We start from the raw sequence: 18254 nt of genomic DNA, 5'->3' as shown, positions 1-18254 counted from the left end.
TCTAGAAAAAAAACTCCCAAAAGTTACCTTTTTATTTTTATTTTTTGCGGGAACTCCCAAAAGTGACCGTTGCAAAGAGTTCTGGTGGTTAGTGATTTCGGCAAAAAGAAAAGGTATAGTATTATTGTTCGAACTAGTCTGGGCTAAACGGGCCACGCGTGAAGAGTTGTAGTTGGACTGGGCCGCCTCCGGCACCGACCAGGCAAGAGAAAAATAAAAAGCAGGGTAGAAACCCCATTGCTTGGCCGTTCCGATCCCCTCTCCTCTCGTCCCCCGACTCCGCGCCGCCGGCGAGGGTTTGGCTCGCGCCCGGCCACCCCCACGGCCGCCGCCGCTCCTCCTCTCCCCAAGCAGCGCTTACCCTCGGCGACGGGCGCGCGAGTGCCGAGCCCCCTGCCGCCGCCAGATCCGCCGTCTTCGAGCTCAGGTAAGGCCCCGCCCATTCTCCGGCCCTCGAATACTCCGCCGCAATTCGGTAGTGGGATTTGTAGAGTGTTGATCGCTTTCCTTACCGTCGTCCTCCGGCGCCGTATCGATCTGCAGCGACGTGCTCCGGCGCGCAACCCGCGGGGACGCCGGAGATGAGCTACAGTGGGAGCGGCGGGGGGAAGCGCCTTCGCACGTCGCCGAGCGAGGCGGAGGGTAGCCCCAGGCGCCGTCGTGGGTCGCCGTCGGTCTACTCTCCGTCGCCGTCGCCCTACCGGTCACCCTCGCCGCTGCCGTCGCCGTCGACCTACAGGTCGCTCTCGCACTCGCCGTCGCCCTGCCGCTCGTGGTCGCACAGGCCGCCCAGCGACGACGACGCCGACGATCTGAGCCGCAGCCGCGGGTCGGACGACCTCGACCGGCACGGGCGGAGGCCTGCCTGGAGGCCACACGCCCACAAGGAGCTGGGCGAGCATGGGCGCACCGGCGAGTACAGCGTCCGGATCGACGACTACGACCGCCTCTTCACCTGCAAGGCCTGCCGCCGCATGCTCTCGCCGCCGGTCTACCAGGTAACTTCCGATTGCAGTTGTATCACATTTCTATTTTTATTAGGTTATAATCAACCCAGCTGTGTTCTTGATGTGTTCTTGATATATGGTATGCTTGCAGTGCCCCTTCGCCCACGTCACTTGCTCGAGGTGCCACGAAGAAGTCGGGGACAACCGGTGCAGTTGCTGCGGCAGCGGCAATGGTTATGGGCGCAACCGCGTCGTCGAGGAGTTCCTAGGCCGCATCCGCTTCTCCTGCCGCAACAAAGTGCACGACTGTGAGGCCTACCTTCCGCACCATGAGATGCGCGAGCATGAGCAGACCTGCCGCCACGAGCCTATCTTCTGCCCTGTCTCCCAATGTGGCTTCGCCAGCCGGGCTGTCGCACTCACGACCCACCTCACTCTCCGCCACCACTGGGACACAATCAGGTTTCACTATGACGAGAACTTCCGGGCCTCTGCCCTCGCGTCGACCATCTTCCAGAGCCGGGATGATGGTGAGCTGTTCTTCCTCGACAGCTTCAGCGAGGGCCGTGGCATTGCTCTGTCCATGATCTGCATCCGCCCTGAGAACGCTCGGGAGCAGGAGTTCGTGTATGAGCTGAAGACGCCGGCAGGAAACAGTGGCAGACGGCCCTGGGTGCAGATGCAGTCGACGGCACGGAACACATCGCTGCGTCACGGGCTGGGAGAGAAGGAGAAGGTCTTCCTGCTGGTCCCGAAGGACCTGCCGGGCATCGAGGATGGCAGTGTGGAGGTGTGCATCCGTAAGCTTGGCCACAATTCTGACTCTGTATAGGTTAGGCGACCTTGGTTGATGGCGATGCTCGCTAAATTTTATAGGATTACTGCTAGTAGTAGATTCCAGTTCATTGCTGAATGTTGAGGTAATCTGAATTTCATATTGGTGAATGCATTGTCTGTTGTGGATTTTTGGATTGTTGAGATGGGGAACGTAAGCTCTGTTGACTGTCATTTACAGTATATATGTAGATGCTTGTAGGCTTTTATCTGAGGACGAAGAATTGTTTTCAAGATAAGCTTTGGTAGCTTCATTTTGATTTGGTCTTTTCACATGTTGTTCATCTCATGAGTTCGTTATATGTCGAGCATCTCTGGATTTCACACGGATTGTTCATCCTGAAGTCCCATTGATTGTGCCAGATGTTTCTCCGTGGTCAGGGCATATGCCATTTTTCTCTTGCTTTTCTTTGGATGTCTGCAAATCAAGAGCAGCTTGCAGGAGTAGTGAACCAGGGACTGGTTGCTGCAGTTTGTTCACCTGTGCTGATGTTACTTAGACATGGCTTTTATCTGTTGAGAGACAAACATATCAATTTGTAGAGCCAACACCCTTAGAGCAAGTTTAGTAGAGCCCTCAAACCCTTAAAAATAACCGTTTTTTTACAGTTTTCGTCGAAAAAACGGCGTATACTAGAACCCTTAAACCCGAAAAAAAATTTAGATGTCCAACCCTCAAACGCCTTCCCAGCCTGTAGAAGTGAGGGTTGGGAGGAAAAACTCCCCCCAACCCGCACTCCATTTCCACCTTCGCACGGGAGGAAGTTGCTTCCCCGCGCTCGTCTCTTCCCCCGATTCTGTCGTCGCCGCCGCCCCTTCGCGCCCCGGCCGCCGCCCCGCCGCCAGTCCACCGCTGCCTGCTGCGTCCGCCAGCGCTGCCCCCCTTCCCAAATTCCTGGCCGCCGTGCCCCGTGCTGCTGGCTACTGCGGTGCGTCGTGGGTCCGTCCGCCCGCTCCAGCTGGCCCCGGTCTCCCCCCCGCGGCGGCGACGAGTAGAGCAGCCTACAAGGGCCTCCTCCGCTGCGCCCCGGCCCCGTGCTTCTGCTGCCGCGGATCCATCCATCCCGGGGCCTCCGTGTTTCCGCCTCAGCTGACCGCCTTGGCTTGCTTCCCCTGCGGTGCGTCTCCTATGCTGGTAATTTTCTCGTTGGTAGTTTGGTAGTTGTTTTATTGGTGTATGCCTTGTCTGATTGTTGTATGTCTGTCATAACCACGAATTGGAAGTATTGCAATTTCTTGTTCCTAGACATACCTGAGACAAAGATGTATGGATTGCTTGATTGTTGGTATGGCTGAGACAGAGATGTCAGGATTGTTGTGATAACCACGAATTGGCTCCGGGATGATCTAGTAGAGCACCACTGGCAGTTGGATGGGCGGCGCATTGGCCCATGATGTATCTTTGTTTTACTTTTCTATGTCCTATTTGATTCGAACAATTATTGTAATTTGCTCAAACATTGTTGCAATAATTTGAATGATTTTGGTTTTATTCGGTGGTGTAATAATAACTAGAATGATCATTGTTTTATGTCAAATGTGATTGAATTTGTGATATGTCATATGATGAAATGTGTGATATATGAAATGACGTTTTAAAGGTTGGGGTTGAGGCAAAGACTAGAACCCTCAAACCCAACCTTTATAACGGATATTCCGTTATAAGGGTTGGGTTTGAGGGTTTTAGTCTTTGCCCCTGTTTTTTAACCCTTAAAAATGTCAAAAATTGCCAATTCTCAACCCTTAAAACTGGTTTTAGATTTAAGGGTTTGAGGGTTCTACTAGAGATGCTCTTAGAGCATCACTAGTAGTAGTACCCTCAAATCCTTAAAAAATAACTGTTTTTTTTACAGTTTGCGAGCAAAAATACGCGTAGACTAGAACCCCTTAACCCTCAAACCCTCAAAAAAATTTAAGAATCCAACCCTCAAACTCCCTACCAACCTGTAGAAGTGAGGGTTGGGGAGCGAAAACTACCCCAACCCTCAAACCGTTCCATCATCGCGCGGGAGTGACTTTCCCCCGGCCGCGCCCCGCCTCCCGCACCAGGCCGCGCCCCGTCTCCCGCACCAGGCCGACCGCCGCCTCCCGCACCCAGAGGCAGGCCGGCCCCAGGCCTCCTCGAGCTCTCCTCACCGCCGCGCCAGAGCCAGCCGCGCCGCCCCGAGCTTTTCTGTTTTTGCCCCTGTTTTTGTTATAAAGGTTGGGTTTGAGGGTTCTAGTATTTGACCCCGTTTTTCAATCCTTAAAAATGTTAAAAAATGTAAATTCTCAATCCTTAAAACTGGTTTGAGGGTTTAAGGGTACTACTAGTGATGCTCTTAGCCTTTAGTCAAGCAACACCTTAGAGTTTCTCACGGAGGAAATTGGGAAATTGGACAAGGTTTTTAGGTAAACTAGTAGCATCTCTCAAAGTAGCGATGTCACATAAACATAAGCACATGCATGTGTAATGGTCATTGGTCAATCAAAATATTCATGACAAACATAGTCACCAGTAGAGAAATGGTTAGCCACCAACGTAAACACTGGCGTCGGCCATTTTAGTACGACATAGCTAGTTACTTAGTGCTGACGTTGGACGTACGTGGAACACCAGTTGTATGTAAACTTCAATGTCGTGTGCAGGTGTAATTTACTGTTGATGTACTAGGTTGATGCTACGCCGACAATATTTATTATATCTATGGTGTAGGCTTCGTCTGGACGCAACAATATACTTTATGGGTCCATTTTTTAGTTAATTTTTGGGCCCATATAACACTGGCGTAACGTACAATGAAACATCAAGAGTATACATATTAGTGCCGGCGTTGTATTGTGTAGGTATGCCAGTAATAAAGTCTAGCTAGACAATACAACGGGTGTTGGAGAGGGATCGGATCGAGGGTAGAGCAAGACGACGGTGTGAGGATCGTCTTCGCGGCCAAGGCAGAGAGCTCCTGGATAGCCATGTCGACGACCTGCACAGGCATAGGCATGGGAGGTGAGTAAAACTGGAGGGGGAGGGAGAGGGAAAAAGACAACAAGGGAAAGAAGAAGGAGATGAAGGGCGCGTTGGGGTTGGTTGCTGGTGGGGAGGTGCTCCATCGTGGTGGCTCTGTCGTGAGGCGAGGGGGAAGACGGGCGAGCCCGTGGACGCGAGGGACGCGAGGAGGCGGCCTCGTTGGGCTCCATGGAGAAGGAAGTGTGCTTGGGCAGGAGCACCATGGGAGAGCCTATGGAGAGAGGGGAGTGTGAGGGATTCGGCCGATGATATGGGTACTTCACCTACCTTGTACTCAGTAGTAGCGAGGAGTATAAACCCGCGCTACTACTATCAACTTTATAATAGCGCGGGTTTATACCCCTTGTTACTACCATGACATGTTCTAGGGGGGTATGGTGGAGACCACTTAATAGTAGCGAGGGGTATAAACCCGTGCTACTACTATCAACTTAGTAGTAGCGAGGGGTGTAAATTCGTGCTACTAGTAAGTAGCACTAGCGAGGGGTATAAACCCGTGCTACTAGTAAGCATCTACCTATAAGCTTTGCCCTAGTAGTGAACCCTTGTGTATACACCTAGTATGTTTCCTTCCTCTTTCTCTTCCTTTTCCTCCTCTCTCTTCCCTCCTCTCCTTGAGAAACCCAATTAATTTATCATGATTTTTAATTAGGTAGTTAGATCTAGCTAGGTGATGCATTATTTAAGTTTGCTAGCCTCCACACACCCACTCTCTAACTAAGCTTGCTAGCTAGCTCTCTCCTCCACCCACTTGCACTAAATTTTCCTTCACCCTCCATTAATGGCGCCCTTCAACCTACCTACAGTCCATCGGCTTCTTGTGCGATCGATTAAGAGGACTAGCTAGCTCGACTTGTGTCTCTTCTGCTTGAGGTAATTAATACAAAACATTTCCTTGCCATTTAATTATGCATGTTACGTACGTGTGTGATTGCTATATGGAGAAACATGCATGGATGGAAAATTTGTACAGAGAGTTGCCAATGTTTCCGTTTCGTCAAATTTCCGGTACTCAATATGTACCATTTTTTTTACCAAAGGTCATGCCGAAATTTTGTATGCCCTTTGTTAATGTATATGTAATTCATTTTGTATTCTTCTTTATAGGCTAATTTGATATATCAAAACATTCAATATGGATCGAAGTGTGAAGGCCTTCCTCAATTTCGCGGTGATGAATATGATATAAAAGTGTGAAACCCAGATATTATGTTCATGCAAGGGTTGCAAAAATGGAATTTTCCTTAACCCATTCAATGGTAGTGTCCTCGCGTATTTGCTTTGTCGTGGTTTCATTGAAGGTTATACGCAATGGACATGGCGAGAATGATGATGTTAGTGACAACGACAATGGAGAGGCGGATATGGAAGCGGAAAATGTTGGGGAACGTTGCATGGAAAACAAAAATTTTCCTACGCACACGAAGACCTATCATGGTGATGTTCATCTACGAGAGGGAGATCGGATCCACATACCCTTGTAGATCGCTAAGCGGGAAGCATTAAGAAACGCAGTTGATGTAGTGGTACAGCTTCATGATTCAAATCACCTTCGTCCCACGATCCGTCCCGATCTAGCACCGAACGGACGACACCTCCGCGTTCAGCACACGTACAGCTCGATGACGATCTCCGCCTTCTTGATCCAGTAAGAGAGACGGGGAAGTAGATGAGTTCTCCGGCAGCTTGACGACGCGCCGGTGATGGTGAAGATCTATTCCTGCAGGGCTCCGCCCGAGCTCCACAGAAATCCGATCTAGAGGTAGAACTACGAGGTATAGATTTGAGTTGCACGTGGCAAATTTGTCTCCCAAAAACCTTAAAACCTCTAGTATATATAGGAGGAGGGGCCGAAGTAGAGAGGAGGACTCTAACTCCAATTCGGTTTGGGGAAGGAGGAGTCCTCCTCTCCCTTCCCACCTCCCTCTTTTTTTTTCTTTTCTTTTGGTTTTCTCTTCTAGCGCCATAGCCCACTTGGGCTGGCCTCACCAGCCCACTAAGGGCTGGTGCACCACCCTAGGACTATTGGACTCACTCCCGGGTGGGTGGGCCCCTCCCGGTGAAAACCCGGAACCATTCGTCACTCCCGGTACACTGCCGTAATACCCAAAATATTTCCGGTGATGATATATATTTGAGTCTTTGCTGATTTCTTATATGCATGATTTGATATCCTTGTAAGTCTCTCCGAGTCTTGGGTTTTGTTTGGCCAACTAGATCTATGATTCTTGCAATGGGAGAAGTGCTTGGTTTTGGGTTCATACCGTGTGGTGACCTTTCCCAGTGACAGAAGGGGCAGCAAGGCACGCATCGTGTTGTTTCCATCAAGGGTAACAAGATGGGCTTTTATCGTAGATATGAGATTGTCCATCTACATCATGCCATCTTGCTTAAGGCATTACTCTGTTCTTTTGGACTTAATACACTAGATGCATGCTGGATAGCGGTCGACGTGTGGAGTAATAGTAGTAGATGCAGAAAGTATGGTCTACTTGTTTTGGACGTGATGCCTATAGATATAATCATTGCCATAGATAACATCACAACTTTGCGCGGTTCTATCAATTGCTCGACAGTAATTCGTTCACCCACCGTCTACTTGCTTTCATGAGAGAAGCCACTAGTAAACACTACGGCCCCCGGGTCTATTCACACTTATCATTTCCACTTTCGCTTTTACTTTGCTTTGTTACTTTGTTGCTTTCAGTTCTCACTTGGCAAACAATCTATAAGGGATTGACAACCCCTTCATAGCGTTGGGAGCAAGATCTTTGTGTTTGTGCAGGTACTTGTGATATTCCTTCACTGGATCGATACCTTGGTTCTCAAAACTGAGGGAAATACTTACCGCCGCTGTGCTACATCACCCTTTCCGCTTCGAGGGAACACCAACACAAGGCTCCAAGGCCACGGGGGAAATCCTTTGCATATTTTCCTAGGAAGTCCCTAAAGGCGTAGCCGTAGCAGAAGGATTCCTGGTGCCGTTGCTGAGGAGTATCAAGACAAGAATAGTCTCCCGTCAGCACGTGTTTTTGGCGCCGTTGGAAGGTCTTTTGTTGCAGTAGCAAAAGTATTTCTGGCGTCGTTGCCGGGAAAGGAGAGATCTATCCAAATAGGTCTCACAAACTCATCTCTTGCATTTACTTTTTTTGCCAGTTGCCTCTCGTTTTCCTCTCCCCCACTTCACATTTGTCGTTTTCATTTGCCTTTCTCCTTTGCCGTTTTCTTTTTCCCGTTTCACTCTCTCTTCCTGCTTGTTTGTGTGTGAGATAGTCCATCAATGGCTAGACCCACCACTCAAAACAATACCCCTGAGAATGAAGTTCTCAATTTTAGGCAGAATGAGGAAGAAAATTTAAAGGACGCTTGGTACAGGATTTGCAATGCTCAAAGTAGATCTACTCGTAAGCAATCCACTACCGTTCTTCTTCGCACTTTTTATGTTGGAATTTCTCCTTGGAATAGGTATATCCTTGATACCATTGTAGGCGGGAATTTTTTGGGGAGCCATACTGTTGACTCCTATGGAGCTATCATGAATTTGGTAGGCTCATCCCCGCTCATGGTTAATGGAACTACCTTAACCTTGGAACACGTGATGCAAAGGCTTGATGCTATTGAAAACAAAAATTGCCACAGTTGAACTTATTGAGGGTTTGGATAGAAAGATCCACAATCAAATTACTCAGTACGGATCCAAAGTGGGAAATGTTTTGAAAAAATTAAGGGAGAAGGAACTTATAGTTAATGATTCTTCTAGAATTGGCAAACTAGAAGATGTCATAACCAACTTGGGTTCCGCTTTTGCCGCTGTGCAAAATTCTCCAAATCTCACTCCCAAAAACACCGTCAAGTCTGTTTTTGTTCCTAAAGCTAGTTGTGAGTCATCCAATAAAGATGAAGATCTTAAGATGATAAATGATCACACTACTTATGGTTTGAGCACCAAAGATGACTATACGTGATTCCTTCACCTTTTGCCTAGCTAAGGGCGTTAAACAAAAGCGCTTGTTGGGAGGCAACCCAACGAATCTATCTTTTTCTTTCTGTTTTGTGTTTTCCACACTTTTATAATTCTGTTATGATTGTGTTTTTGTGTTTTTTTTGCGTTTGTGCCAAGCAAAACCATTATGATTAGTCTTGGGGATGATCGTTTGGTCATGCTGGAAAAGACAGAAACTTTCTGCTCGTAAAAAGAATTTTCATTTTTTTATGTAAGAGATATTGAGTTGATTCTTTTTGATTCTGATTGCTACGCAAATTCTTCAGACTGTCGTAATTTTTCAGAATTTTTGAAGTACCAGAAGTATATGAAGTATACAGATTGCTACAGACTGGTCTGGTGTTAACATATTCTGTTTTTGTTGAGTTGGTTGCTTATTTTGATGAAACTATGGATAGTATCGGGGGGTATTAGCCATGGAAGATTGAAAATACAGTAACCCAACATCAACATAAGTAGAATTTAAGTTTGCTACAGTACCTAAGGAAGTAGTGGTTTGCTTTCTTATACTAATGCTATCATGAGTTTCTGTTTTAAGTTTCGTGTTGTGAAGTTTTCAAGTTTTGGGTGAAGTTCTTATGGATGAAAAGATAAAGAGTGGCAAGAGCTCAAGCTTGGGGATGCCCAAGGCACCCCAAGATGATTCAAGGATGCCGTAAAAGCCTAAGCTTGGGGATGCCCCGGGAAGGCATCCCCTCTTTTGTCTTCAATCCATCGGTAACGTTACTTGGGGCTATATTTTTATTCACCACATGTTATGTGTGCTTGGAGCGTCTTGTATCGTAGGAGTCTTTTATTTTTGTTGTGTCACAATCATCCTTGCTGCACACCTAGGGAGAGAGACATGCACTCACCGTGATTTTGTCGAGCTTCACTTATATCCTTTGGTAGACAATTCAGCTCACATGTGCTTCACTTATATCTTTTGAGCTAGTTGATTTTTCTCTATGTGCTTCACTTATATCTGAAAAGACCTCGATGACGCCTAGGGGGGGTGAATAGGCTATTTAAAACTTCTTTAGATTTGGCTTGCACCTAATGCGGAAATAAACTAAGAGGGTACTTGTCAAGCACAAATCCTGAATGCACTAGGCACTGCAACGTGTATCAACAACACGATCTACCAAGATGGACACAATACAGTTACTAATAAGCACAAGTAAGTTACACAAACTTACTTGAGCTATATCACACGACAAGTAGGTGAACGACACAAGATACTAGATCACACTATAGCACACGATATATCAAAAGCTGCAAGTGTGAATGTGTGGATATAGAGGGTATGCTTGAATGATTAATCTTGTACAAGGAATAGCCAACACAATATAATGAGCACAAACAATATGCAATGTATGTATGCTCAAGTAACACAAGTAAACCACAGGTAAGGAGTTAGGGTTAAGGATAACCAAGGTCACTAAGACGAAGATGTATCCCGATGTTCACTTCCTTGGAGGGAAGCTAGTCACCGTTAGAGAGGTGGATGTTACCACGAAGGCACACCAACGCCACGAAGGCTCACCCTATTCTCCCTTTGAGATAACACCACGAAGGCGTTTCTCAACCACTAGTGGTAAGCCTTTGAGGTGGCTTCCAAACCCTCACAAACTTTTCTGGGGGGTAATCACACGGATTGATTCCTCTCCGAAGAACTCCTACCGCCTAGGAGTCTCCAACCTCCAAGAGTAACAAGATCACGGGGAATGCTCAAAACTTGCTCAAATCTCAAATAGCTTGGGTTGAGAGGAGGAGAGGGAGACAATCTATCTTTTGATTGGAACAACTCTCAAAGGGGCTCACAAATGCTCTTGGGATCTAAGATTCGGTGTGAGCAAATGTGTGTGAGGTAGAAGTGTGTTCTTATGAGGATAAGGCTGTGTTGGGCAACCCTCTCACGAAGTGGGAGGGGGTATTTATAGTGGGGAGAGAAAAACAACCGTTGGGGACACTTTAAGTCACACAGGGTCCGGATATCCGACAATTTCCGGAAGTCCGGGCGTCCACGAGGGGTCGGACGTCCGACAGGGGTCGGTCGTCCGAGGCCTGTAGATATGTCTGGAAACACTGTGAGTTGAACAGGCACCGGACGTTCGGAGAAGGCCGGAAATCCAAGTTATTCGACTCAACTTCTTCTGGTGCAAGGTTCCGGATTTCCGAAGGGGTCGGACGTCCGACCCTCGGACGTCCGGAGGGAGCCGGAAATCCGAGTTATAGAGCTCACGTTCTTCTGGTGCAGGGCTCCGGATTTCCGAAGCCTGTCGGTCGTCCGACACTTGACTGTCCCTCGGACGTTCGGAGGGAGCCGGAAGTCCGAGTTATATGGCTCAAGTTTCTCTGGTGCATAGTTCCGGAATTCCGAAGCTGGTCGGATATCCGGGCCTCGGACGTCCGGAGGGAGCCGGAAGTCCGAGTTATATGGCTCTGATTTCTCTGGTATAGGATTCCGTTTTTCCGAACTAGTTGGTCGTCTGGTCCTCGGACGTCCGGAGGAAGCCAGATGTCCGAGGCACTGGTTCTGTTTTCAGATAACAGCAGAGCAGTGGAGATGTGGTCTGAGCAGAACAGTGGAGATGTAGTTTGAGCAAGTTCATCACAAAACCTCTGATCCCCTCTTAATAGTGCGGGATCCCTAAGGACTCAAGAATCATAAAAGGGTACTGATGATCCATACTTGAGTGTATAGTTTTATTCGTTGATCATCACTCCACACCACTAATGTCAAAGGAACTGATACCTTTGAGTTAGCCCTTTCACTTGAGCTTGATGTTGTTGTTCCTTCTTGGCTCAAGTTGAAAGCAAGACATGATGAAGTCTTCAAGTCGCTCTCCCATACACAATGCAGAAAGCCTAGCTTATGTATTCATCTTCATTTGTCCACCATGTGAACATCCACAAGAATCAAGCATGTAGTGCTCAGGAATGCTTATCTTGATCTTGTCCTTGTTAGCACATGAGGTTGTCCTTATCAACACATGATCATTGACAATAGTTTCAATGATATATTTGTGCTGATCCACTTGAACTTGCACACCACAATCTTGATGACGATCACCACTTGACGTCATCCTTCATGGGTTGTATGAGATCTTCCTTTTGACGCAAGCCCAATGGAAGCACACCTAACCCCCACATAGGAGTCTCACAAAGACCATGGGTTAGTACACAAACACGTAATGGACAATGCTTACCATACCATGGGAGCACTTGATCCCTCTCGGTACATCTTATACGCTTTGTGTGTTGATCATCTTGATTTACTCTTTGTCTGAGATCTTGATCAACCTAGTGTTTCTATGACCATTCTTTGGATAATACCTTGAATAACATCTTGGTCATCATATAAACTCCTTGAACCCAACAGATGGACTTCAAGAAGTGCCTATGGACAAATCCTATAAATATAATTTAAGGCAACCACTAGTCCATAGGAATTGTCATCAATTACCAAAACCAAATATGGAGATATATGCTCTAACAATCTCCCCCATTTTGGTGATTGAAGACAGCCACTTCAAGAGAGTTTATATAAGGAAATAAGCATAACCAAGCGCACACATACAAGGTAATAATGCATGTGTGCAAGATGTAAATGCTTATGCAATAAAAGCAAAACCCTCTAAGCATATTCAAAGTAAACTCTCTAAACTTCTCCCCCATTGGCATCGATTACCAAAATGGACGAAAAGTTTAGAAAGCCAATATAGTAGGTGGTCCTCCAAAAAGTGTGCACTTCTCAACAAATGAGTGCAGAAAAATACACAAATACAATGATAAGTAGTTGGAGGAAAACAAACTATATTGAGGACCCAAAGATTGCAAATAAAAGGATCGTATGCCACAAAGACATACAAAGATAGAGGCAAGCAATCAAAAGATTCCAGATGGAACAAACAATCATATGGTCCTTCGAACCACATGAATAAAAGATATTATGATAAAGGCAACATAGTGCTTTATCAAAAACTAGAGAGCTCCCCATGATTTGTGCACAAATATGAGATTTTTGTATTTGACACTGGTGCACAAAATAGGATCGTTGCTCCCCAGAATTTATAAAACACACAACTAGTGCAAGAAGATAGATGAGACAATGAGCATATCAGTTGCACAAAACAAATGGTTGAGCAACATGTAATAGAAGCAACTTAAGAATAGGCTCAAACAAAGTAATGTGTGTGAGTCATGGCAAAGCACTTGAGAAGACTAAGATAAGGATGAGCATTACTCATCAACATAGTCTTGATGAAATGAGATACAAAGTGCAAGACATATCATTCCCACACACACATACTAGAAAATGGGTTCACAAGCTTACTAATAAACAAAATAAGAACCAACGCTTGTGACAACCCATCGTGGAGATAGGAAGTAAGAACCTTGCCAAGAGGAGGGATACTAATTGAAAATGGCAAAACCCTCATCAAGACAAGCATGAGGAAAAATAATCTTCACGGCCAAAGAGTGCATCAAGATGTAGGAAAATAAGATACACACTCAAAATAAAACTTTTCACGAAGCCACCAAAAGCTGAAAAAGGAAATGCAATGATGATCGTGAAAGAAAAGAGGATATTAATTAGAGATGTAAATTCTCTCATGTGTAAAAGATTCTAAGTAGAAGACAATCATGATGATATATATCCACAAAGAAGGATGTACACACGAAATGGTTACAAGAAGGAACAAACTAGATATCCAAAAGAAAGTCATATGTATATCAATGAGATCTTTTGCTTGGAAGCATAACACATGGCCTAATATTCCCTTATTGTACAATATGAACTTCCAACATACGAACATCAAAGACATCCCAACTAGTAGTAAGACATCATCGTTCGGATGCTTTGAGAAAGCAAACAAGTACTACGAGAACAAATCAAGAGATTCATGCCATGATGCAACCTGGAAAAGAAAAGACAGGTTAGGTCCTTTGCAAGAAAAGAATGCATGAAGTGGATACTTGTTACCGAGACAACATTGGATTGATGTAGTAGATAGTTGTTCTTTGTGTTGGTGAACGTCGCATGGGAAACAAAAATTTTCCTACGCGCACGAAGACCTATCATGGTGATGTCCATCTACGAGAGGGGATGAGTGATCTACGTACCCTTGTAGATCGTACAACAGAAGCGTTAGTGAACGCGGTTGATGTAGTGGAACGTCCTCACGTCCCTCGATCCGCCCCGCGAACAATCCCGCGATCAGTCCCACAATCTAGTACTGAACAGACGGCACCTCCGCGTTCAGCACACGTACAGCTCGACGATGATCTCGGCCTTCTTGATCCAGCAAGAGAGATGGAGAGGTAGAAGAGTTCTCCGGCAGCGTGACGGCGCTCCGGAGGTTGGTGATGACCTTGTCTCAGCAGGGCTTCGCCCGAGCTCCGCAAAAACGCGATCTAGAGGAAAAACCGTGGAGGTATGTGGTCGGGCTGCCGTGGAAAAGTCGTCTCAAATCAGCCCTAAAACCTCCGTATATATAGGTGGGAGAGGGGGGGCCTTGCCTTGGGGCTCAAGGAGCCCCAAGGGGGTCGGCCGAGCCAAGGGGGGAAGGTCCCCCCCCCAAACCGAGTTGGACTTGGTTTGGTGGGAGGGAGTCCTTCCTTTCCTTCCCACCTCCTCTTTTTTTTCCTTTCTCCTTGATTTTCTTCTCTAGGCGCATAGGGCCCTCTTGGGCTGTCCCACCAGCCCACTAAGGGCTGGTGTGCCACCCTCAAGGCCTATGGGCTTCCCCAGGGTGGGTTGCCCCCCCTGCTGAACTCCCAGAACCCATTCGTCATTCCCGGTACATTCCCGGTAACTCCGAAAACCTTCCGGTAATCAAATGAGGTCATCCTATATATCAATCTTCGTTTCCGGACCATTCCGGAAACCCTCGTGACGTCCGTGATCTCATCCGGGACTCCGAACAACATTCGGTAACCAACCATATAACTCAAATACGCATAAAACAACGTCGAACCTTAAGTGTGCAGACCCTGCGGGTTCGAGAACTATGTAGACATGACCCGAGAGACTCCTCGGTCAATATCCAATAGCGGGACTTGGATGCCCATATTGGATCCTACATATTCTACGAAGATCTTATCGTTTGAACCTTAGTGCCAAGGATTCATATAATCCCGTATGTCATTCCGTTTGTCCTTCGGTATGTTACTTGCCCGAGATTCGATCGTCAGTATCCGTATACCTATTTCAATCTCATTTACCGGCAAGTCTCTTTACTCGTTCCGTAATACAAGATCCCGCAACTTACACTAAGTCACATTGCTTGCAAGGCTTGTGTGTGATGTTGTATTACCGAGTGGGCCCCGAGATACCTCTCCGTCACACGGAGTGACAAATCCCAGTCTCGATCCATACTAACTCAACGAACACCTTCGGAGATACCTGTAGAGCATCTTTATAGTCACCCAGTTACGTTGCGACGTTTGATACACACAAAGCATTCCTCCGGTGTCCGTGAGTTATATGATCTCATGGTCATAGGAACAAATACTTGACACGCAGAAAACAGTAGCAACAAAATGACACGATCAACATGCTACGTCTATTAGTTTGGGTCTAGTCCATCACATGATTCTCCTAATGATGTGATCCCGTTATCAAGTGACAACACTTGCCTATGGCCAGGAAACCTTGACCATCTTTGATCAACGAGCTAGTCTACTAGAGGCTTACTAGGGACAGTGTTTTGTCTATGTATCCACACAAGTATTGTGTTTCTAATCCATACAATTATAGCATGGATAATAAACGATTATCATGAACTAAGAAATATAATAATAACTAATTTATTATGGACTCTAGGGCATATTTCCAACAGTCTCCCACTTGCACTAGAGTCAATAATCTAGTTCACATCACCATGTGATTCCAACGAATCCAACACCCATATAGTTCTGGGGTCTGATCATGTCTTGCTCGTGAGAGAGGTTTCAGTCAACGGTTCTGAAACTTTCAGATCCGTGTGTTCTTTACAAATCTTTATGTCATCTTATAGATGCTGCTACTACGTGCTATTCGGAAATGCTCCAAATATCTACTATACTATACGAATCCGTTTCACTACTCAAAGTTATTCGGATTAGTGTCAAAGCTTGCATCAACGTAACCCTTTACGACGAACTCTTTAACCACCTCCATAATCGAGAAAAATTCCTTAGTCCATTAGTTACTAAGGATAAATTTTGACCACTGCTAGTGATTCAATCATGGATCACTCTCTGTACCTCTCAACAGATTTTGAGTCAAGGCACACATCAGGTGCGGTACACAGCATGGCATACTTTAGATTCTACGGCTAAGGCATAGAAGACGGCCTTCGTCTATTCTCTTTATTCTGCCGTGGTCGGGTTTTGAGTCTTACTCAAATTCACACCTTATAACGCAACCAAGAACTCCTTCTTTGCTGATCTATTTTGAACTCATTCAAAAACTTGTCAAGGCATGCATCTTATTGAAACTTTCATTAAGCGCTTTTGATCCATCTCCATAGATCTTTGATGCTCAACGTTCAAGTAGCGCAATCCAGATATTCCTTTGAAAACTCCTTTCAAACAACCTTGTATGCTTTACAGAAATTCTACATTACTTCTGATCCAAAATATGTCAACCACATATACTTATCAGAAATTCTATAGTGCTCCCACTCACTTCTTTGAAAATACAAGTTTCTCATAAACCTTGTACACACCCAAAATCTTTGATCATCTCATCAAAGTGCTTATTCCAACTCCGAGATGCTTGCACCAATCCATTGAAGGATCGCTGGAGTTTGCATACTTGTTAGTATCCTTAGGATCGACAAAACCTCATGGTTGTATCTCATACAATGTTTACTCAAGGAAACCGTCGAGGAAACAATGTTTTGACATCCTACGTGCAATATTTCATAAATAATGCAGCAACTACTAACATAATTCCAACAGACCTTTAGCATCGCTACGAGTGAGAAAGTCTCATCATAGTCAACTGTTTGAACTTGTCGAAAACATCTTTGCGACAGGTCGAGCTTTTCTTAATAGTGACTTATCACCATCATCGTCTGTTTTCCTTTAAAGATCCATCTTTACTCAATAGTCCTATGACCATCAAGTAATTCTTCCAAAGTCTACATTTTGTTTTCATGCATGGATCCTCTCTCGGATTTCATGGCTTCCAGCCATTTGTCGGAATCTGGGCCCACCATCGCTTTCTCCATAACTCGTAGGTTCACTGTTGCTCAACAACATGACCTCCAAGACAGGGTTACCGTACTACTCTGCAGCAGTACGCGACCTTGTCGACCTACGAGGTTTGTAGTAACTTGATTCGAAGGTCAATGATCACCATCATCAGCTTCCACTTCAATTGGTGTAGGCGCCACAGGAACAACTTCCTGCGCCCTGCTACACACTGGTTGAAGTGATGGTTCAATAACCTCATCAAGTTCTACTACCCTCCCACTCAATTCTTTTGAGAGAAACCTTTCCTCGAGAAAGGATCCGTTTCTAGAAACAAACACTTTGCTTTCGGATCTGAGATAGGAGATGTACCCAACTGTTTTGGATACCCTATGAAGAAGCATTTATCCGCTTTGGGTTCGAGCTTTATCAGACTGAAACCTTTTCACATAAGTGTCGAAACCCCAAACTTTCAAGAAACGACAGTTTAGATTTCTCTAAACCTCAGTCTATACTGTGTCATCTCAACGGAAATACGCGGTGCCCTATTTAAAGTGAGTGCAGTTGTCTCTAATGCATAACCCATAAACGATAGTGGTAATTCGATAAGAGACATCATAGTATGCACCATACCAAATAGTGCGTGGCTATGACGTTCAGACACATCATCACACTATGATGTTCCAGGTGGCATGAACTGCGAAACAATTTCCACATTGTCTTAACTGCGTACCAAAACTCGTAACTCAGATATTCATTTCTATGATCATATCGTAGACAGTTTATCCTCTTGTTACGACGAACTTCACTCTGAAACGGATTTGAACTTTTCAACATTTCAGACTTGTGATTCATTAAGTAAATACTCCTGTATCTACTCAAATCGTCAGTGAAGTAAGAACATAATGATATCCACTACGTGCCTCAGTACCCACTGGACTGCATACATCAAAATGTATCACTTCCAACAAGTTACTATCTTATTTCATCTCAATGAAAACAAGGCCTTACTCATGTGGTATGGTTTGCATGTCATTAGTGATTCGAAATCAGGTGAGTACAAAGATCCATCAGCATGGAGCCTCTTCATGCAATTTATACTAACATGACTCAAGCGGCAATGCCACAAGTAAGTGGTACTATCATTATCAACTCGTATCTTTTGGCACCAATATCATGAACATGTGTAACACTACGATCGAGATTCAATAAACCATTGAAGGTGATTATTCAAGAAAACAGAGTAACCATTATTCTCTTTAAATGAATAATCGTATTGCAATAAACACGATCCAAT

At 45.5% G+C, this 18254-nt stretch overlaps 1 protein-coding gene across 1 annotated transcript; it reads left to right on the top strand.

Annotated features, from left to right (window-relative positions):
- The first annotated feature begins 245 nt into the window (after window positions 1-245).
- Window positions 246-1955, top strand: LOC123431173 (E3 ubiquitin-protein ligase SINA-like 2). Its single transcript, XM_045115012.1, has 3 exons — window positions 246-427; window positions 544-998; window positions 1099-1955. The coding sequence occupies exons 2-3, from the start codon at window positions 582-584 to the stop codon at window positions 1777-1779; spliced, it is 1098 nt and encodes a 365-aa protein (XP_044970947.1). The 5' UTR covers window positions 246-427; window positions 544-581; the 3' UTR covers window positions 1780-1955.
- Window positions 1956-18254: the final 16299 nt, after the last annotated feature.

This window comes from Hordeum vulgare, chromosome 2H (genome assembly GCF_904849725.1).
Source record: "Hordeum vulgare subsp. vulgare chromosome 2H, MorexV3_pseudomolecules_assembly, whole genome shotgun sequence".
In the NCBI taxonomy this organism is placed as follows: domain Eukaryota; kingdom Viridiplantae; phylum Streptophyta; class Magnoliopsida; order Poales; family Poaceae; genus Hordeum; species Hordeum vulgare.
This window is presented reverse-complemented; position numbering and strand designations above follow the sequence as displayed.

Coding starts and splice junctions, on each gene's coding strand:
- LOC123431173 (XM_045115012.1), top strand. CDS start 582: ATGAGCTACAGTGGGAGCGGCGGGGGGAAGCGCCTTCGCACGTCGCCG. Junction 999..1,098: donor TCTCGCCGCCGGTCTACCAG/GTAACTTCCGAT, acceptor GTATGCTTGCAG/TGCCCCTTCGCCCACGTCAC.